A 22,684-nucleotide genomic window follows, 5' to 3' on the forward strand; every position below is an offset into this window, starting at 1 on the left:
GGCGGGGACCCGGCTCCCGGCCGCGGCGCACGCGGGGCTGGAGCTCGTTAAAAGGCGCGGGGCGGCGGCGGCGGAGGCATCGCTCGGCGGCTCCGCGACGCTTCCACCATGGCCCTGCGCAGCGGCTTCGCCCGGCTCCTCCGCAAGCAGGCGGACGTGGGGCTCCAGCTGCCCAAGCAGGCGCACTCCGTGGCGCTGGTGGGAGCCCCGCTCTCCAGGGGGCAGGTGGGCGTCGCGACGGATGCGGGAGGGGGGAAGAGGCGCCCTCCGCCCCGCCGAGGGGCCAGGCGGGTGCTGCAGCCGCTCGGCTCCCCTCCCCTCGGCGGGGCTCGCGTCCCTGGCCGCAGGCAGCGCTGGCTAACACATCCCCCTTCTCTTTGTCTCGCAGAAACGGCGGGGAGTGGATCACGGCCCCGCTACCCTCCGCGCCGCGGGGCTGGTGGAGCGGCTGGCTGGGCTCGGTGAGACACGGCGCGGCGTCGGGGGCTTCGCCGCCGGGGTGGAGGGGTCTGCGGGCTGCCCTCATCTTCCCTTCCCCTGGTAGGGCATCCTTTTCACGGCTCGTCTCGGCGAAGGGTGACTCAGCCGCTTGCTGCGAGCCCGGGGGGCGGGGTAGGTGGAAGCGGTTCCTTTCAGTGAATCACGAAACGCAAAATGCCCGAGTCCCCGGCGCCCGGGGGAAGGTGATACCTGCCGCGCTTCTGCGGTATCGGGAAAGGGTGACTTGTCGCATACCCGCTTGTGCGTGTCCTTCAGCCGCTCCTGTGCGTGAAACACCCGGCGGAGCGCACGGCCGCACCGGGGGCCTCGTGGGGTTCCCCGGAACAAAGAGAGCTTGGGTCTCCCGGCTCACCGGCCGCGATGTTCTCCCGCTTCCCACCAACAGTGGTGTACCCGTCTGTCTGCTGCGCTGGCACACGGAGCGCTTTTATTGGCAATGGAGAGTGTGCCGTTCCCGTGTTGACCTAAAGAAACGTGAGGCCGTTTAAAACGTTATGTGTGCTCAGGGTATCCAGTCAAGTAATACCCTTCACTGTGTTCCTCGATTTCTCACATCATGTGTTTGCTTTTTCCATATTCATTACCAGCTACTTCCCTTGTTCCTAAAATACTTGCATGCTTTCCAGTGATGAAATTCAGAACTTTCTGGAGAAATCCTCAGATTTGTGTATGAGATCTTGTCTGAAGTTTTGCTTTGAAAGCACTTGCAAATAGCACTGTGTGAATGGAAAGTTTTTGGTCTTTTCACTGTTACCACTACTGTTATTTAAGCAAATCCATGCACTTACTTGTGTTTCAACTTCTCACATCTATTTTGTTTACAAGCTGAGAACTGCAGAAAACTGTATCACAGTTATTAGAAACAGGACATGAGGGATAGAAACTTGTAAAGCTGAATTCTGTCTCAGGGAACCTCTATTCTAAAAGGTGTTGCAGAAAACTGTATGATGGGGATGGATTGCAGCAGTGGACTACAGAAAGAACTATGTTATCTGCTCTGTGTGATTGGTGTTAGTGGAATTTAGATACATGCAGAGGAAAGATAATTGCCTAATAACCCTCTGGCAAATTTATTCTGAATTATAAGACCTCTTTAAAACAGAAGCTATTGTTCTGTGCAGCCCTGTAGGCTTATCCTGCATATCTTATGACAAGCTGAAAAGTCCCAGTTTGCAATCAAATGAGTAGACATTCTTTTCCTGTCTTGTTTTGTGCAAAGCTGAGATGTGTGCCATCCTTGGTGATATTTTAATTCTAGTGAGCATGATCTATAACCTCTACAAACATAGAAGAGGGTGTCTGAAAGAGCTCTTATATACTGGAATAAAAGCAGGTCTGGATGTTACTGTGCTTAGAGTTTATTTTAAACTAACAAGATACCAGATTTGAAAGGAGGATATGTTATTCTAGGCAAGTCCGTGGGCAGCAGTTTATTTTTATATCGATGACAGAATTCTCTACTGGAGGACTGGGGTTCTCTTTCAAGTAGTTCAGATCTAATACTTCCATTTTGTAAGAATTCTTTGGGGGGGGGGAGGGGGAATCCAAGCCAACAGAAAAAACTCATTTGCATGACACAAGCTCACTTCAATAGGAACTTGGAGAAGGGAGCAAGAAAGGAGGATACAAGCCCTTTCTGAATTCCAGTAACAAAAAGTTGTGGGGATAGAAATGAAGCAAGCTAAACAAAAAAACAAGCGGAAGGTAAAAAATACTTTCACTGTTTAGTTTCTTATGGACTCCTTACCCATTAATCAATAATGCACATGGAGATATTTTCTTGCTGTTCCCTTACAATTCTTAAAGGCTCTGGGATTCCTTCCTCTTGCAGTTTCAGTTTCCTTTTGCTGATGTATTCTTCACCTGGGGTAGGGTTTGTTTTCAGTTGGTGTTCATATCTATTGCTTCTTAAATCTCTGCAGCTCTCTTATGAACAGGTTCAGATGACACATGGATTTTAACAGGTTCTGCTGTGAGGGCCAGTCCTGAAACAATGACAGTCACCAGCATACACAGAGGAGTTGTTTATCTTGCAAAGACAATCTGCTTGAGGGTAGGGTGGTAGATTGAAGAGGAAACTACCATGTAGCCTCTTGTATTGTGCACATCTGTTGTTCATGGAAATTTAACAAATGACTGCTTTTGTGTATGGGCTGTCTATTTTTCTTCCCTGAGCTGGCAGGATAGCTTTGCCTGTAATGTGATAATAGTGCCATTGCTTGGACTCTTGTGGTACACTGAACTGGCAGTAAAAGTTTAGCTGCTTTCTAACACTATGAATTTTTTTCTCATACATTGAAGAAGGCAATAGAGCAACAGTATTATTCTCATTATTAACTTGGATATTCTATTTATCTGTTAAAATAATTATTAGTTTTCATGGGACCTTGTTGCTTGTTTTCCAGGAGCAGGTAAATAATACTGCAGCAGACCAGGTTTCTCCTTTAAAAAGAAATAACATTTATCTAAGATACAAGGCTTCTGCTCTCCCATATGTGTTGGCTACTTATGAAGCATTGGTGTCCACAGGATCTGTGTGTGTGTGTGTGTGTGTTGCTGTTGCATGCCCCCATTCCCCACTGGGATGTGAGGGAGTGCTATAAACATCACTTTCCTTGTCATTACAAGCTTGGAACCAGGCATGAAGCCAGCTGTGGAATGATGCTTCCCAGTATCATATCCCAAAAGAGTGTGGGTGGATTCTGGGCAGTCTAAGGCAGTATAGATAGGGGAAAGAGGCAGTGTTCCTGTAATGAAAAACCTGTATTAACAGTAACTCTAAAATAAAATTGCCCTCACTTCTTTCAAGTGGAAGAGATTTCTGGTGATCAGATTCTTCTGTTTGCCTGAAATTGTAAAGTTTGATTTATTAATTTTCCATTTGTATATTCAAATTGTTTGACCTGCATAAAATAAAGATGCTCTGAAGACTCCTCTAAAATGTAGCATTCAGGTGGTAAGATGCATACACTGCGTTTGTTTGTTTTAGTCTTATATGTATATACTTTGCTACTTTGAATAGTGAACAACCACATGGCTTTTCGTGTGTTTGTATGCCCAATTTAATGACTTCCATTGATAGTGCTCAAGCCACATCAGAGTAAGAACACTAGACCTTTGTTTCCTCCTTTTTGCACTGTTTTGCATTTTGCTTTCACTGACTGGTTACTTTGGGAGGGAATTGTATTGTTCCTTTCACCCTATCCTTATTTCTGTTCTTCCATAGTCCTACTGTAGTGTCCTGAGCTGCTACTCCATTTTCTATTTTTTGGGGGGGGATCCCTCCCTTGAAAGAGACTGTGACTATACCTACATGGTATGATAAATTCTTGGCTGCCTAAAATGATGACTGCCGATGAACAGCTTGTTTATGCTTAGGCTGAAATATGAGGAGGGAGCTTGGAGGCAGATGGTATCGCTAGTCTGTACCAGACTGTCAGAGATTAATCTGAGCCACTAACTTGACTTTCATCTCCTTATTGGAAGCAGAGAACACTGTTATGTGTTGGTAGTAGCTCAAGGTGTACTCAGGAGGAGAGTTAATACAGCAGGAGTCCAGCTCCCAAGCCAAAAACAGTGGGTGTGCAAGTCTATAGCAGGGATAACTTAAAATATAACTGACTAAGCCTGTGGGGCTTTTTATTCACCTTGGTGATGTTTGTCTTTTGGCTTTGCTTCTTCCCCTAAGGGAAACTAAAATATTAACACCTTGAAGAACTCTTCCATCTTGCCAAAGAAGTAAAAGTGCTATATGAAAATAGAGACCCATAACTCCCTGGCATGGGGGAGGTGAGGGTACAAAGCTTGCAGGGCTGTGTGGTATTCTGGCAGTAAAGAGAAATGGGTGTAATATGTGGAGGCTCTTGGACTCTTGGTGGGAAGGAGTGGGGAAGGTAGGTGACAGATGCACTTGACCTAAGCTATAGAAGATGCAAAGTATGAAGTTCTTTAAAGTGAGAATTTCTTGGACCTCTCCTGTTTGCTGCAGCTTAAGCAGAGAATCCGATCAAACTTAAATCCAGAGTGTTGCCTAGTCATCTTACTTGAAGGAGAGAAGGACCGTTCTCAGATTTTTATAAGTAATAGATAGCTGTTGTATTAATTACTATAGCCCTTGAAGTGACTTAGGGCACCTCTGCTGTTGCTAACATGGGAACAACTTTAGTATAAAATTTCTTCCCAAGTATTCATTCTTGTATGTTGACTGTTTTGGGTCCCCCCCCCCCCTCCTTTATTCAGAGCCGGAGATGGCTGTGTTGCTGAGTTTAGTCAAACTTGGGTTTGGATTACTCTAGAATGGATTAACAAAGTTTGGATCTGAGTTGCTGGTTTGACAAGTTAGTGGCCTGCAGAGGCATGTGGCCTACAGAAAGAAGTAGAGTTAGACTTGTCAAAGAGAATGACCATCATATTACTAGTGTTTTGTTTGACTGGAACAAAGCTCTTCAGTAATAGGAATCAAGAGGTCAGTGTAGTGACTCAAAGGAGTAGCCTCCTCTTTTACAGGAATGGAGCTGCTAATCTGAATGTGACTGCAAATAACGCTCCTGCTTTGCCTGAAACTATTGGACTCCTACTGACATCTGCTGCCAAAAATAGCAATTCAACTTTGCTGTCTCACCAACATTGCTCATATGGTTAGTTTCAGTCTTAACAATAAATCATGAAGCAACTTCTTCTACATATATCTCCTCTTTTTCCACTCTAAATCTTCTCAGGTCAAGAGTTTGAGGAAGATAAATAGTCTTTCAATTATGCACCAATGTATGCATAATGAAGTACTGGTGCTGGGGTTCAGTAGATGTGGACTGGCAAGAGTTATAGCTGCAGTGTTGAGAAAATCACTTTCATCAGCCAATATGTATTTAAAGAGTTGCCTATATCCCTGAAGACTTTTTGATAAACTGTACCATTCTGCTTGCCCTATATTTGAATTAAGATTGGACATGCAGACTGTAGTTTGACAAAGATTCATTAGTGTTAGAAACACGATCTGTCAGGAATTCAGTATTCTTGGGTGAGAATCCAGTTTAGCTTTGCACTAGCTCTTACCTCAACTGTTTCTCTTCAAAGCTCAGTATTTTAAAGTCTTTAAGACCTTCTAGTTTAGTAGAGCCAGTCAGATATCTCTAATCTGTAGAATTCCAATAAAGTCTAAATTTATTGTATAGCTAACATCAAGATCTGTCTTTTTAGCCTCTTTCCTCACATTTTCTGCTGTTGATAAAGTTGAAATGGGAGACAGACAAAATTTTCAATAACTGCTGGCATTTTAAGCACCATGGTGTGTAGTTAAATCTCTGTATTGTTGAGGTGAGAAATGCTACTATTCATGGGTTCTTTCTAATCAGGTCTGTCAGTACTGTCAAAGCTAAGTCTATTAATTTGCTAGGAACATTCTCAGGAAAAGATCGGTTAGAATCATTAAGGGTGGAAAAGACCTCTAAGATCAAGTCCAACTGTCAACCCAACACCTCCATGCCTACTAAACCATGTCCTGAAGTGCCACCATCCTCCTCCAGGGATGGTGACTCCACCACTTCCCTGGGCAGCCTGTTCCAATGCTTGACAATCCTTTCAGTAAAGAAATTTTTCCTAATATCCAGTCTAAACCTCCCCTGGCACAACTTGAGGCCATTTCCTCTTGTCCTATCACTTCTTACTTGGGAGAAGAGACTGACCCCCCCACCTCTCTACAACCTCCTTTCAGGTAGTTGTAGACAGTGATAAGGTCTCCCCTCAGCCTCCTTTTCTCCAGACTAAACAACCCCAGTTCCCTCAGCTGCTCCTCATAAGACTTGTTCTCCAGACCCTCCACCAGCTTCGTTGCCCTTCTCTGGACACGCTCCAGCACCTCCATGTCTCTCTTGTAGTGAGGGGCCCAAAACTGAACACAGTATTCGAGGTGCGGCCTCACTGGTGCTGAGTACAGGGGCACGATCACTTTCCTAGTCCTGCTGGCCATACTATTCCTGATACAAGCCAGGATGCTATTGGCTTTCTTGGCCACCTGGGATATAGCATAAAGATATAGCATAAAGGTGTTAGACTAACAGCTAAGTCTTTTGCCCTACAAAGCAGAAATGGGAGTGCTCTTTTTTTTACCCAGGCACACCCTCACCCCCTTTTTTTCCCTGAAACAGAACAGGTAAATGGCAGGCCTCTTCTTTTTCCTTTCTCTCCCTCAGACACAAGCATGCACAAACACCTTTGTTTAATAAAATCAGTAAAACATACTTATGTAGTACTGCAGCTTATTTCCGGAACTAGAATAAATGACCTCTTTTTATTTATACAGAGATAGAGATCCAAGAGACTCTGTTATTCTTGTTTACCTCTCAAATGTCAATTAGCCATGACTGGTTAGCTTCAAAGACGCAGTGGACAAAAATCAAAGCACAGTCAAATGGATTGGTTGTAACTGGCATTTGCAGTGCTGCTTTGAAATTATGCCAGTTGTCAGAATGCATCGAAGGCAGGTGCTGCTTCACTTCGTGAGGGAAGGCAGCCAGGAGCTGACTCTGATAACCAGGCAGGCAGAAGGAACCCTGCTGAGGCTTTGGAGGAGAGCTGTTTTGGGGAGGCCTCCACTGAGGCTGTTTCTAGGTTGCTTCTTCACAACAGACCTCATCGGCGAGCTCGCCTTGAGCACGGGAAGCTAAGCTCCTAGAAGTGGGGGAGTGTGCTCTGACAGCAGTTGTAGTTTATCGTTTTGAATGTTGTACCCTTTCATATTTGCATGGTTACAGCTAGCCTTAGAATTTACTAGAAAAATGCCAGCAAAGAAAGTACATGGAGTCAGAGCATTCCTTGCAGTAGGTCAGTTCTGATTCTCTTCCGTTCGCCATGCTGATGGAGGACACCATCTGCTTGGTTTTGCTTTGGAATGAAAAGCTTTGTGTCAGTCATTGATTCAATGTTTGTTTGTGTTTTCCTCTCCCATTTGGTGGGTGCATATTCCAGCCTGCGCATTATCCATGAAGTTGGCTTTAAAAGAAACTTTGTTAATTTGGGGTGAAATTCACTAGGTGCTTTAATCGTAATTGTTCCTCATATCAGTTTAGTTTAAATACATTTAAAAAATTAAGCTATGCTGATGCAGATAAGGAAACCTGAAGTGATTATTTTTTCCTGATCTTTTAATAAAGGGAGATGAGATTTAAGGACCAAATAACAGAGTTCTTGGGTGTTTTGTATTTCTTTGGTGTTATGGCAATGCCCTTCATCCTTGATATTTTTATATTATAAAATTAGTTTTAATACATGACTTTGCTGAATTTCTGCACCCACAGAATGATCTCTGGATTGGAATAAGTTCAGATCACATGCTGTTTTATTTTTTTACCATGAATGGTCTTGAAGGAGAGGAGTTACTGGGGAGGGGCACAAAGGGAGATGACAGAGGGAAAATTTAGGTAACGAGTTGTGTTTTGATCCGCTTTATGGTGCGCAGAATCTGTTATTACCTTCTCATTTGAAACTTTATTCCTGTCTTTCATTGTGTTCTCACAAGACCAAGATACCTATGGCAGGTGTGTGCTTATGTGAATATGGTACAGAGGATTTTTTTTTGGATGGAAGATGGAAATTTCCATTGTAAAACTACCTGGTGAAAAGCAGGGAATGAGGCACTAAAGTCAAATAAAAAAATTCAGATATTTCATTTGAATATGAAGAAGTGAGCTGGTCTGATGTTAGTTTCTTGCAGCTGCTAAGAGGGAGGGGGAGAGGACTTCACTAATCTCTGATATATTCTGCTCTCTCTTCTTCTCAAGTGTTGCCTCTCTGGGTTAACCGATATACTAACTACTTAACTTCTGTAACAATCTAAAGCACAAGGTGCCTGTTGTTGAGGAGAGCTGTTTTGGTATTATGACTTCTTATGGCTGTAAGTGCCTTATGGTGTTCTTGCTATTGGGAACTGTTTCTGGGTTAAGCTTATTTGAAGGGAATTGGAATGTGGGCAGGCTTTGTCAGCAGAGTGGCAGACTGCAGTAGCTGCACCCTTGTCTCATCTGTGATGCAAGCCACAGTGCAAATGTTTCCCAACACCCGATACTGACGTTTTTGGAGACCTCTTCAGGTCAAGCGCACTGGATTTCCTAAGAGATTAAACTTAAATGGTTACCAAAGGGAAATGAGGTGGCTGCTCGATTTGGTGTCGGAAGAAATATTTCTTGGCTCATTTTATGCAAAGGACACCTTGAGACTACAGACGTGGGGTAGCAATTGGAATTGGCTTTGCTTGTTGCTGTTGTATGAGCTGAAGCCTTTTAAATAGGTACAGATACAGAAACTTAGTCTTAAACCAGACCTTTCAGAATGCCAACAGGCAGGGTGGAAATAACTGAGCCATGAGCTTCCCTCTTAGGAAGTGAAATTTTAGAGCTGGCAGAAACCTATTGAGCCATCAAATTTCTATATCTAATAGGAGATTTCTTCCAGCAGATATATTCCGTTCAAAGAGAATTAGACACTGCGTAAGAACTCCAAGCCAGAAGGTTATGGTTAAAGTAGGCTGCTGAAGTCTCAGTCTCTTGTAGTGGGAACCTTGCTAGCCTAATTTCATATTCATGTAAAACAAAAGTATGCCCTTTGTTTATATAGTTGTTTTTACACACGCACACCCTGGATAATTCTGGAGGGTTAAAACTGTCTTAAAGTAGGCTTTAGAATGCACTGGTCATAATGAATTGAGTCATTTGTGTGCTGTTGTGCAACGTTTTGAAGGTGTCTCTGAGAATGGTACAGACTTTGTAATCCTTACGCCAATGAGCTTATACTGAAAAAAAGGATGGTAACAGCTTGTAGCCCTTTGTTTTGTTCACAGGAAGGAAAATGTTAAGTTTGTCTGTCGACATTGTTCATAATATTCATTGCTTCCTGAAAAGCCTTTCTGTGTCTGCGGTGATTCACTAAATAGGCTGTAATCTGAGAAAACAGTTTGCAGAAGTGATGCTTTCATGTGAGCGGTTTTATGTAACACATAGCATGAAGTAAGGTGTAATAACAGTGGGATTTCCAGATTCCTTTGAAAGTAGTTCAGCAGGGTTTGGAAACCCAGAAGAGGAAATATTTAATTTTCCCATTAATTTAGGGGGTTTTTTTACCTCTAGTTCACAAATACCCAGTATAAATAGGCAGTGTCAGGAGATCATTTCTATCTCATGTTCCACATGCTTTTGTTCCAATTCCTGTTTGCTGCCTAGGAGAGTTGTTATAACTGTGTTACAGTAGCATGCCATTGGGCAATGTCAGCAGACAGCCTGGATTTTGAAAGCTGAATCTCCTTTTGTCAGATTGCTGCATCTGGCTCTGGTGCAGCATCCTAGTAGAGGAGGATGGGGAGGCTTTCCCTGCTGCTGTCCAGATGTTTTCTAGTTAAATGTCCCCAGACTTATGAGCTGCCTGCTTTTATACAAGAAAATTTTATCTAAATCTGTGCAGGGAAATTACTTGCTATAGTAACTGCTGCCTACTGTGGGTGCTGAATAAAGGGACTGTATTTTAAGATGACAGGAGGTGAACATCACCATTGTCATATAGCTTGCTAAAGGGCATCTTATGTCCCAGTTACAAGCATCGTTGAGTTGAGCCTGAGTGCTACATTGATATTTTATTTGAAAAGGCATGCAGGAAACTTTATTTTCTTAAATGTGTTCTTAATTTGTATTTCTACCTAAGTAGAAGTTTGGCTCCTAATGATGAAAAATGCTGGTTTCCTTTACCAGGTACAGGTAAAGTTCTGGTTCTGGCTGTGCAGGCTGAAGAAATGACTGCTCTCCATCCCCTGGTCTGCTGGTTGAATGCATATGTGACCTTTCCCTAGCCTCTTCTGGTCAAAAGAAGTTGGCCTAGGGAGAAGATGTACTGTTCAAACTATTTCAAGTTAATTTATTCATTTTTGGCTGAAATGTGCCCCCAAGCAGCCCTGTTGATGAAACTCTGTCAGAGGGGGGCATTGAACCACTGAGGATTGCACTCTTCAGGCGTAGAACAGACGTGTGCTGCCTTTATGCACTAATCATTCATACTAACAGGAGGACTGTTGTGCATATATGCATCTCATTTATGTGATTATACTGTGTGTTCATATTCAGATTGACACCTCCATCTCCCTGATACCTCTTCCAAGCTCCTGAAACAGAAAGAGAAGAATCAAGCCTGGGTGTTCTTGGTTTTTTTGTTTTGGTTTGTTTTTTTTCCCCTCACTTCAAAAAGTGATCTCCTCTTGAGCCAGAGTGCTGATGAAGCTGACTTGTGTGGACTTGGTTGTTATAAATTTTCTGCACTCTTGATAATTGACTTATGAATCAAACAGAATATATTTTTCATTTGAATGTAATTTCTGTTAGAGCTTGAAAGTGGAACAAAATACTACTTTTGATCATATTTAATTTCATATTACTTAGTTACTAGCAAAATGTCTGTGGTGTTTAGTTTGCAAGTACTGTAGGGTACTGTTCCATTTAAAAAGAACTTAAATCCTGGCTAGACTTGATCTGCTGCACTGACAAATGGCATGGATGCTGTGCTTTCTAATGTGTGTAAGGAAGCTGGCTTTCCTGTCTGTCCACATCTTTTTCCAGTTTTCAGAACTTGGATCTACTGTCTTTTAAAAGGCCTATATATATTCTTCATGTTAACCTTCTGTGCTGATTTAAAAAGCTGTTTGTTTATAGCTGTTAGTATCTTAAAATAGAGAGTGCCCCAACTACCAAAGAAAGTAAGTGCATATTGTTTGGTGTGGTGGATTATATAAATCTTTCACTAACAGCCAAATAACGGCAAGATCCACCAGATTGCACTGCACTACAGCATGTCTATCCATTTAGCAATTTCTATGTTGGACAAAATAATGTAGTTAAAAATTAAAAAACTTAATCTTTCTCTAAATTAAAACTATGTGCAAGCAGGCAGATGAAATGGAAAACAATTCAGGTCTTTAAGTATTAGACTAATATCGGAGACACTAAATAGAAGCTAAGAAAAAACATCAATAATAATTTGACAAATTCTTTTTCTTTGCTGTTCAGTAAGCATTAAGACAAATGTACATGTTGAGTTCATCTCTTTAACATCTGGTCAGTCCTAATAAATATTTGTGCACACATGCACATACACTTCTAATCACTTCAGGATACATGGTTTATCTATGTATTGTGAAAATTTTTTTTTGTGTACTATCTATTCACTAAGCTTTCTTTTTGCCCTAAGGTCATTTAATCATCGCTTTCAAAACTCTAAGCACAATTAAAAAATATAGTAGGAAGAAAAGATATTATTAATGTTCGAGGATTGGATTAGTGCGTACTTCTGAGATTAACTGTATCTTAATCAGGTAGCCTTTGGATAGTTGTCTGAAAACATCCATATCACCATGGGAAACTTGAGCTATCCTCTGCAAGCACATAAAAACAGTGTGCCTGAATAAGAGGGAAGCACAAAGCTGAGAAAAGAAGCTGCTATGAGTTTATGAACTCTGTCTGAACAACAGTAAACTTTTGAAGATGGTAACAAAAACTAAGGCATCTATTGTCTTTAACAGACATTAGGCTTTTTAATAAAAATAACTAGAGAGAGGAGTCTTAATGCAGGAGATAAGAGAGTAACATTTGTCCAAAAGGTGGACAAGATCCCAGAATTCTGGACCCCAAAAGTGTGTGTCTGTCTCTCCATCTTTGCCATACCCACACTGTGAGCTGTATGAACCTGATGTAATCATAAGAAATGAATGGCTTTTTTATTCAGAAGCTTTCAAGTCTTTTTGCCTTACAAATGGGGATTGGGAGGAGGACAGGATAAAGAAGAAAGAAATTCTTGAACACAAGTGCTACTTCTCCAAACACACTTGCTAGAATCTGCCGTGTTTGGCCTGCTTTGAGCATAACCTGAAGAATCTTAACTGTTTCCTTAAAGTGCTGTGAAAGATGGCATGGTTGGTTCTTTGTTTTGCACTGATCTCAAGATGAAGCTTCATGATATAATTTCCTTTCATTCTTTTTCATCCTTTAATGGGAAAAATACTTGATGTGCTTGTATGTCCTATAAGAGAACAAAACATAAGTGGCAGTCCTTTCTTCCATTACATTGTGTAATCTGCTGTCCTGCAATGTGTAAGTCACTGAACACAGCTCCCAACTGCAGATTTACTTCCCACAGATGTCAGAGGTATTAGATCAAAGGTGGTATTAACTTGTACAGCATCTCCAAAAGCTCTTGATACCTATTGAATGATGCAATGTCTTGAAGTCTTACTTCCAAAACTTGTCTTCCAGGCACATTCACGTATTTTCATCAAACCTTGAAATGTGTAGCAGTGTGTGTATGCGTGAGAAGTAGCCTTGCAGGAAGACACAAATAAAAAAAAAAAAACAGATTTTTTTGACATTCATTGAACATCTCTCAGAACTCTCAACTCTTTTCTGATTCTGCATAGCAGCAGAATGAAACAGGGTAAAAAATGTAGTGATCACATGGGAGATCAGATAGCACATTCAAATCTGAACAAAATGCTCAAAATTCCACAGCTGTAGTCCTGCTGGCTAATTAGGTATTGCCTAAGGGAGGAAAAAAATACTGTTGTATGCCTGTGTTGCCTTTTGAAAACCAGGGAGTGGTATGTCATGGTCCAGCTTACTGCTTTAAGTCTCTGCGGATAATGTGCTTTCTCACAGAGCTGCTGAGACTACATTTATTTAATCCTTTGTCAAGTAGCTGTGCTCAACTGACATGTCCTCTCCTAGCAAATACCCTGGCATGTCCATCTATGTCCCTGCTATAAAAAGGATGCTTGCCTATTTCCCAGCCACCTAATTCTCGTGACTCAACCATCTTCCTTCATTCTTTTCACCAGTCAAAACTCCTTTTCAAATTATAATAAAGCCATGTTTTTCTCAATGCTACTTTTACATTATTTCCACCAAGCAAATTCACAGACCCTGTTTCCTAGACATTAGATTAATGGCTTAATGGAAATTAAGGAGGAAGCCCAGAGCTCCAAGTGGGCTGTTTCTTCAAGTTGATTTGACTTAATTTTTCAAAGTGCCCTGTTAGGCATAGGATGGCTAAAGGCAGAATGTTAAGCTCTAGCCTGAATGCTTTGAACGGTAAACAGACTAGTGATTCTGAGGAACAAATGGGACAGGCATGACTGGTATTCACGGTGGTCTTGACTTATTAAGCCGCCACTGCTGGTGTAGCTGTAAATACCTTGGGGCCTTTACAGTCCTCATCAGTGCCTGCAGCAACAGGCCTATCTGAAACTGAGAGCCTCTGGCCTGTGAAATACTGTTAGAAATTTTGGTATCTAAATGACTGTTAAGAAAGCACATGGTATTGGACAGCAGAGCTTCAGAGCATAAACTGTATGAAAGAGAATTAAACTTTAAAGGCAGCTGATTAATAAATATGCTCCCAGTGGGTGGAGGAGGCGAAACAACGCTCAAAAATGTTCCCATGTTTCCTAATCTGTGAAGTGACTCCTTTTCAGGGTAAGTAGACAGAAATACATTTTAGGAAAGGCTGAGTCTTAGACCCAGAATGTTGTCGGGCTTCAACAGCCAATTAAGTTGTAACTGGCAATGATAGGATCTCAAAGAGGGTTGGGATCAAAGCCCCAGAATTAAAATGCCTTCTAGAACATCTTGCTTTGAGAAAATGGACAAGTTCTCTTGCAAAGCACTAGTGCATCCTCCATGGAGTTGCCTGGAAGTACTGTAAGAAAATGTCCTTTATTGGTAACTTGGCATTTTTGTGCCTGGATTCTTGTGGGGTTTGAAGATGGAAAATAACTGTTAGGACTCAGGTATAGTTAGTGAAATGTGTAGTCCTAGGCATCTTTGAGCAACTGAGCTCATTTAAGGCTGTATACAGTCTGTCTAATTGGGAAGGAAGATGGCAATACAAACTACTTTTTCCTGTTAAAATTGCCAAGAAATAATTAAAAACCTCAAACTGTTTTTCTAGGTGACTTTCTATGATTGTTGTATCTCATTGCTGAATTAAAGTGACTATCTTAAGCTTTCTAGTCTGTAAAGTTGTGACACGGTTGTTTGCAAGGGCATGCAAATAGTCAAATGAATCCATTCTCTTCCCGTTGTTCCTTTCATGCTTGCCCAACTGATTTTCTGAGGGGACCGTATTTTGAACATTTCTCTGGGCACTTATTTAAGTAACTTACTTTTCTCCCTTTGCTGCTGTGTTTCCAGGATGCCAAGTGTATGACTTTGGAGATTTGAATTTCACTCAAGTTCCCAATGATGAACTGTACAACAACCTGATTTTATATCCCCGGTCGGTGGGTTTAGCCAGCCAGGTGTTGGCTGATGCTGTAAGCAGAGCAGTAGCTGCTGGACACAGCTGTGTGACTATAGGAGGTGATCACAGGTGAGCTGGACTAGAAGCAATTAGTGGCACATGTTGTGGGTTGACACTGGGAGTACAAGAATTAAATTAAAAAAGGGGATAGTGGGAACAACTTGGGGTCAGTTCCTGGCAGTACCATAGGGTAGCAGCATTTTGATTTTATTGCTGGGGCTCTTAGGGTGGAACATAGAAGACAGCTACAAAAATCTGACCTTCTAAGGCAGTACTGCTTAGTTCCAGACTGTTCTGCGATCTGCAGACATACAAGTGAGGTTTTCCTGTTTGGGAAAGTTTGTGTAGTCAGGTCCCTTTAGGAACTGTTGCAGTTTCTTTATTGCTGAATGTTTAGTGATGTGTCTCTTTTGCCCCTCAACTCTCAGGATGTTGACTCTTGGGTTTGTAATGCCTGCACACAGACCATTTTGTAATAGATCTTATAACATGTGAATCTCTTTCTTCTCTTTTTCACTAACCTTTGGTCTGAGAATTGGTTGAAGAAGGTAGGGCATGTGAGAATGAATTGGGGGGGAGGTGTCATGACTGGAATAAAAAAATGGGTAAATAGCAGAATTGATGAGTGAGCAGACTAGACTTTCTAAGAGATCATTTGGAGCAGAACAGGTGAAGATTAGAGTGTGGGAAGGGTGACAGTGGAGAGAGAGAAGAGCTCTTTCTCATCTGTCAGTACTAGTATAGTCCTGTAGAGTTACTTGGAGTCTCCTGGAATAACGATAGTGGCATGCCATGCAGGTTGTATGGGATGCACCCTTTATTGTCACGGATGTCTGATGTGCTGAAACACGACAATGTTGCTGACTGAAGTTGCAGAAACTTCCATTGTCCTTGTAGCTGTTCTGAAGGAGAAATGGTGACTAAAGACTTTGCTTACTGTATTTCCAGCTTGGCACTTGGTTCTGTGAGTGGCCATGCACGGCAGTGCCCTCACCTTGGTGTGATTTGGGTGGATGCGCATGCTGATATCAACACCCCTCTTACAACTCAGTCTGGAAACCTCCATGGACAACCTCTCTCATTTCTCTTGAGAGAACTCAAAGATAAAGTAAGTATCTTGCTTGTACAGTTAGCCTACACTGAAGTCCTCAGAGCATTTTACTTTTTCTGGTGTGAGGTGCTTTCTTATCTGCTACAAATGCACACCTTTTCTTATCTGAGTACAAGCAACAATACATATTATTTGTATGTGTACACATGTACCTATATATACACACACACACACGTAAATATACATACACACACATTTAGAAACAAGAACGAGAAAAAGATTTTTCTTTCTGTGAGTACCCTCGTGGGTTGTACAGAAAGCAGGAGTTCACACGAGCATCTGCGTAGCAGCTGACTGTGGTGCCATTCCTGTGTAGTGAGTGGAGTTGGTGCTGAGGCTGTGCAATGGCAGCAGCTCCACCGACTGAGCGAGCGGAAGAGGGAACCTCCCCCCAGCTGAGCCTGTGAGAGCTGTGCTGAGCTCACCTCCAGTGACAGCTGGTTCCTGCATACATTGCAAGCTGTTTCTGCTTAGTTTGGCTCTTCTGTGTTTTGGCAACCCTGGGGCCTGACAGGGGCTGTTCCTGCATGACCTCTCCTAACTGGCTGCTCTGGTGTTGGCTCCACTGGCAAACATTACAAATCAGAAGCTTTTAAAGAGATAGTCTTTGTCTTTGAAAGAGGTCAAATTATCAGAAAGAGCTGTTTACTGGGGCACATGGAGTGTGTGTGGCCAGTGTTTGCTACTGTCAAGATGCTAAACAGTAGGTTGACCTAAGGCCTACATATCCTTTTTGGCTTAGCTGTGGACTGTATCTCCCTACACAGGTACCTGTAGCATCTACTGGAGACACTACAGTGGCAGCCTGTGCATTGTTAGTAACTGGGACATTTGCAGCAGGAACTTGGGTATGACAATCTGCTTCTGCTGAAGCTTAGGCTGGAGAGTGGGAGCAGGATCAGCCACTGCAGGTTGAGAATGGATGCTGGAGCTGCAGAAAACCTGACTCTTGATTTTATTCTGGCACTTTGCACTGTTAGTCATTTCTCTTTAGATTTTTTTCTTTTCTCTCTGATAAATTTTGGGGGTGCTGTCTTGATGGAAGTGTGCCTCTTCCAAGTATGATCAAGCATGTTTAATGTCTTCTATGGCTATTGAAGATACCATTGCGTCAATACCTGTTTGGAATAGCAAGATTGCTATCACCTGGTAAAGCTCTTCTGCTTTTCTCCTGCAAATTCTTTTGAATGCATTCCATCCATGAGTCAATACAGTCATTTGGTACTTCTACATACTTTCCTCTTTCTAATAATTCTTGTATGGTCTCTACAAACATGCTAGAATTCCCAAACTAATGCAAAATTAATGGGGCTTCTTGAAATATCCCCAGGACATGAGAAGGTTAATATAAAAGGTTACTGTATTTCTAGTTTCTTGCCCATAAGTTCAAAGGGGTGATGTTTTTTTTTCTTTTTGGCAACTGCACCCACTTCTGCAGGAGAGATAGGAAGTGCAAAAGAAAATCTTGTGAATTTTGGAGTTCACCTAAGGTGAACAGTTTATTTCTTGGTGAGAAGAGAACAAAGCTAAGTTCTTTGGTAGCTGAGGAAGGAGGAGAAAGGCAGAATAAGAACAATGCTGCTGCCTTCCTCTTTTGTCAGTATGACAAAAGTATTTAATTGGCTTCCTGTATATACATTGTTGATTTCTGGTCTGCTGGGCTCTGGTTCTTGAGCAGCACAGAAAAGCAGTATTTTTTTTTTTTTTAGAGCTACTAAAAGAATACTCTGAGCTTTCTGGGGCCAGTGGGGGAGCAGGCCTCTTGCCAGCAGCAGCAGTGAAGAAAGAGTAAGATTAGGCTACACTTAGAGGTGAGTTAGGTATGGTGTTGGTTATGAGATCTCATTACAAGCCCCCCTACATTCTAGCTGTCAGGAAGCCTATGCAGAAATGTCTGACACAAGCCCCTCAACCTGTATTTGCAGCTACACAAACAGGTGTGTACTCATTTAGAGGGTTTTCTTACCATACTGTATTCCTATTTAGACAGAGGAAAAACATCATCTGCTGGTACAAGAAGGCTTCTACAACAGTATAAATTTTTAAGCAGCTGTTTAGCAGTAGTAGAACGTGCCTTTGACAATAGCTAGTCTGGCTACGTATCTGACTCACTGGAGGGAACCTTTCCGTGTGAACACGTGCATGTGGCTTGCTCTCTTGCTCTCATCCAGTAGAGCAGTTGTGTTGACAGTGGGACAAAAAAGTTACTGTCTTTCTTTCCTGACTGCTTTGCAAGGATTCTTTTTGAATCCTAAAACTGAAGGCTACTCTAGTTCTACACTCTGCTAAGCATAACTTCTCAAAGCAATAGACAAACTAACCAGTTGCACTTCGCTTCTCAAGGAGGTTTCTATCTTGTCAAAGGGTATGTAGCGTAGCAGCATCAGAGGACAAGAGAGATTTTGTGGTGAGCCCTGTTACCTCCTTCCTTGCTTTCACTCATGCTGTGAAGGGGTTTTTGAGTAACCCCTCCCCACCACAACACATCTGTGTGTATGTTTCTCTGGGTGGACTCCCATAATTCCACCAAACTGTCTCCCTGGGTTACAGGATTTGGTCATCAACCTCATACTCTCAGGAAGGCTAGTTAGCACTTGGCTCCCTGTCTAGATTGTTTTGTAGAACCACAGAGAAACAACAGCTCCTTTGAGGATATAAAACCAGCAAAATAGCCTGGATTATTACATTCTATCTTCCTGATTCATTGCCCATCTCTACTAACTGGTACTGCTCTTCCAGCATCTCCACGCTGCTCGTTCTTCATTCCCTACCAGGAGGACATGAGACAGAGGTAGTAGCGTGATATACATCTCTCTTGGTGGCACAGTCTGTTTAGACTGTTGTTGACCCCATGCCAGCAACTCAGTTTAGCTGCTGTAACAGTCTGTGGGATTGCATGAGAACTGAGTCAGGAGCACTGTCTCTTTGCTTGGTTAGTTTTTGAGACACATCAAGTCCTAGCCCTCATTCAGTCTATGACTCTACAAACAGCTGTCCTGGCACAACATAACAGGGGGAACTGATGTGGCAGCAACTGCTTAAATGTGAACTCCAAGAACTCCCCAAGGCTGTTTCAAGTCCCTCAGTTTAGGTATTATCTCACTGGCTTTCAGAATCCATTCTGTATCCAGGGCTAATGAGCTTGGCCAATGCTCTACTGAATTAAATGTCCCCATGTAGCAGACAACATGAAGTATAAGAGTGATGCATCTGGCTATGAAATAAAATAAAGCTATTGGCCAGGTCACTGTAGAACAAACCCTGGTGTTGCTTGCACAGTCCATTCACAGGCTGTCAGCTGCTGTTTGTCCCGTTAGCTTCACAGGAGCACTGCCTGGTACTCTTCACAGCAAGGTGGCACTTTAGGGTTTTAAAAAAACTTTTTTAATTTTGTTGTTTTAAGAGAAAATATTTATGAACATAATCCTTTGACTAGCATTCCTCAAACCAAGCATTAGTGTCAGGGCTCCTGGAACCATTCAAACTAAACTCATAAACTGCTATTAATAACTTACCATGAAAATGCCTGCACATTTTTCTGATGCCCATTTGGCTTTACTATCAGCAACTCCTTTTCTATTACAACAAAGTAAAAACAGAGCCTACCAAAGGAAGTTAAGGCATTCCACTTTCTTTATTTAAAGAGGAAGAGGTATAATTAAAAATGGCAGTATTAAATCTACTAAATCATTGATACTAGAGAGTATCTGACAATATTATCAATACTATGCTCAGCTTATGGTATGGTGATGGGTTTTGCAGATACAGCTTCATTTCTGAGACCTGCATTATTTTTCCTAGTGGTCTCCAATTCATTTATCCCTCTTCTGAATTCATGACTGCAGAAAAGCTTCAGGTCAGTGCCCCAGAGTAACAAATACTTTTATTATATGTGCTTATTTAGTCCCAGTGTAATTAAATATAGCTATGGGTGTGTTAGCCTTTAAAAACAAATCCAAATGTTGTAACTAAAATATAATTAGTAATTGAGAAGTGTAAAAGGGAAACAAAGCCTCCTTGCTGCTTGATAGCTGTGTTGGCTGTAGCCATTTTCAGAGCTGGGAGAAGAGGAGACATTTGAGTTAATTTAAAGAACTACTAAAATTAGTAGATATTACTAACTGAAGGATTTTTATAATTGCATACGATGACTACTTAATTACCTAAGCTGAAAAATGATGACCTCGTCATTTTCATTTGCTGTCCTAGACCTGCTCTCCTCAGTTCTACATTAAAAAACAGTACGATGTAGCCCAATGTGGAGGCCAAACTTCTTGTCATGCCTTTTTTTTTTTTTTACTTCCCACTTTGAATTTGTCCATCTTTAATGTTGTTTTTGCAAGAAAGTTTGCATGACTTTTTGGTGATTCTCCTAAAAAGATACAGGTGCCTTGGTTTTTATTCTTCCACTTCAGTATGATGTATTGGGTTAAGTTACACAGTGCATTTAATGGTAATGCTATGTAAGTGATCTACATCTAGGTATCTACTTTCTTATCATTCCACCTTACAGGCACTGATGCTAATTACCTATTGCTTGTGGATTTGGGGCTTTTTATTCCTCCTCTTCACACTGGAAAATGTAGCAGAGTTAAAAACTTCATTCATTAAAATTCAACTCAGGTAAAATGGTATGACAAAGGCAAGGACTGATGAAATAAGGAAGCCAGACTCTCACGTGATGAAGTTTCTCTGTTTAGACAGAGAAAGGATGCTATAAATAAACACAAAGTTTTGAGGGAAGCATTAAATACAGTTTTGTTATATATGTCATTAAACTAACCTAATACCAAACCTTTGCTTGCAGGTACCACAGCTTCCTGGCTTTTCCTGGCTAAAGCCCTGCCTTTCGGCATCTGATATTGTGTACATCGGTTTGAGGGATGTGGATCCTGCTGAATAGTAAGTTGATTTAGATTAAAGGATTTTTGTAAAGGCTGAAGTCATGAGCTTCCTTCCACATCTGGCTGTTCACAAAGGTTGCTAGATTTAAGCTTAGGCCAGTAATTATTTTTTTAAAAAATTTTATTTTAACAGCTATATTTTGAAGAACTATGACATCCAGTATTTTTCCATGAGGGATATTGATCGCCTTGGAATTCAGAAAGTTATGGAAAGAACATTTGAACAACTGATGGGCAGGTAACAAACTACTATCTGATTTTAAACTATTCTTATCATCTACTTGTTGCATATCTACTTTCCCGAAAGTTATTTAAGTGAAGGTCACTCTTTTGATGTCAGGTGGCCTAACAGAGCTGTGCTAGTGTCCAGTAAATAGCAAAGTCTTAGCACTGACTTTAGGCCTCAACTTCCACATCTTGAACTGGAACCATTTCAGAGTGTTTCACAAAAAGCTAGAAGATAGGTTACATTAGTCACTACAGTTGTGGCTCTGTTTTGTACAATTTGTTCTGTTTGTTGAGGAAATCTGCATTTTCCTGCAGTTTGACAAAATGTCTGAATCAATTTGGAGTCTAGTGTTTCCATAATACTTTTAAAAAATATATATGGCAACTTGAATTCAGCTGTTAGTACATGAGGTAGAAGCTTTGATGGCTTCCTCCTTAGACTATGCTCACATATGCTGTCCTGATGACAGCTGCCACTTTCAGTTCAGCTAGTAAAGTTCACTGTAACCACTCCCTTACTTAAGTGCAATACTGAGGTCTCTGCTAACCTTGTTCAAGTTTGCTGAACCAGATCAGGGAGCAAATCATGCTAGTCTAGGGACACATGGAGAGGATCAGAGTAAAAGGGCAACCTCTCACCACAGGGTAGAACAAAGTCCTGTAAGCAGAACAAGGTCCATGTATTTGTGCTGCATGCTGTTGTATCTGAAGGTGTGCTCACCCTTCTTAGCTGCAGCTGTGCCAAGTGAAGAAGTTGCTAATCCAGATGCTTCTCCCTACTGAGCATCTGCAGTAAGTTGGAAGTACACAGGCTACTGCTTAAATAGCTCATCTGAGTGACAAGCAGCGTCCAATTTATTAAGCTGTCATGGGTTGCCAGACTTCACGTAGTAAGTAACTAAGGTTTTAGCTTTGAGATTATCCTTCACTTTTTCATCAGCTAGGCTTACATGGCAGAGTTTGGCAGCAGCCTTCAACTACTGACCTGAAAAATGCAGAATGCCCCATTCATCTTGATGAGCTGTCTATGAAATCCTCAAGCTTAGATGCCATGCAAATCAATGTTTCAGCCTTTCACCCTGGCTTTCTGTACATAAGGAGAAAAGGCTGGATTACATCATGCATTTCTCTACATTTTTCCAACAAAGCAGACAAAATACCAGATAAGATGGTTAGAACTAAAGTACTTAATCTTCAGCCAAATCACTCCTGAGCAGACGCTCAGTGAACCTAGAAAGACAAACTTCTGCTTTCCCAATGTGTTCTGGGGAAAGTTCTGAGCTAAGAGATGTTTCAGAGTCCAAAGATATTAAAAAAATTAAGTCCTTTCCAAATGTACGTAAGACATAGTACAGGACTTAGGACCTCTAGCATCATGGAGCATGAGGCTACTTTGCTGTTCAGCCTGGGTAGTAAGACATACATGTAGAAAAAGTTCAAGGTTCTGAGACTGCTTTTCTTGTTTTATTCTGTCTCAGGAGACAGCGACCAATTCACCTGAGTTTTGACATTGATGCTTTTGACCCCTCACTGGCTCCAGCAACTGGGACTCCTGTTCTAGGTGGATTAACTTACAGAGAAGGCATGTACATCACAGAGGAAATACACAACACAGGTAGGA

The 22,684-nt window shown here is 41.7% G+C and overlaps 1 protein-coding gene across 1 annotated transcript in view; it reads left to right on the forward strand.

Moving 5' to 3' along the window:
- ARG2 (arginase 2) overlaps positions 1-22,684 on the forward strand; it is a 23,966-nt gene continuing 1,282 nt past the window's right edge. The window contains exons 1-7 of the mRNA XM_072864215.1: positions 1-225; positions 389-461; positions 14,712-14,889; positions 15,769-15,928; positions 20,739-20,833; positions 20,969-21,073; positions 22,542-22,678. Coding sequence (XP_072720316.1) covers positions 109-225; positions 389-461; positions 14,712-14,889; positions 15,769-15,928; positions 20,739-20,833; positions 20,969-21,073; positions 22,542-22,678 — 865 coding nt within the window. The 5' untranslated portion in view covers positions 1-108. The remainder of the gene's footprint in view (positions 226-388; positions 462-14,711; positions 14,890-15,768; positions 15,929-20,738; positions 20,834-20,968; positions 21,074-22,541; positions 22,679-22,684) is intronic.

This window comes from Ciconia boyciana, chromosome 6 (genome assembly GCF_034638445.1).
Source record: "Ciconia boyciana chromosome 6, ASM3463844v1, whole genome shotgun sequence".
In the NCBI taxonomy this organism is placed as follows: domain Eukaryota; kingdom Metazoa; phylum Chordata; class Aves; order Ciconiiformes; family Ciconiidae; genus Ciconia; species Ciconia boyciana.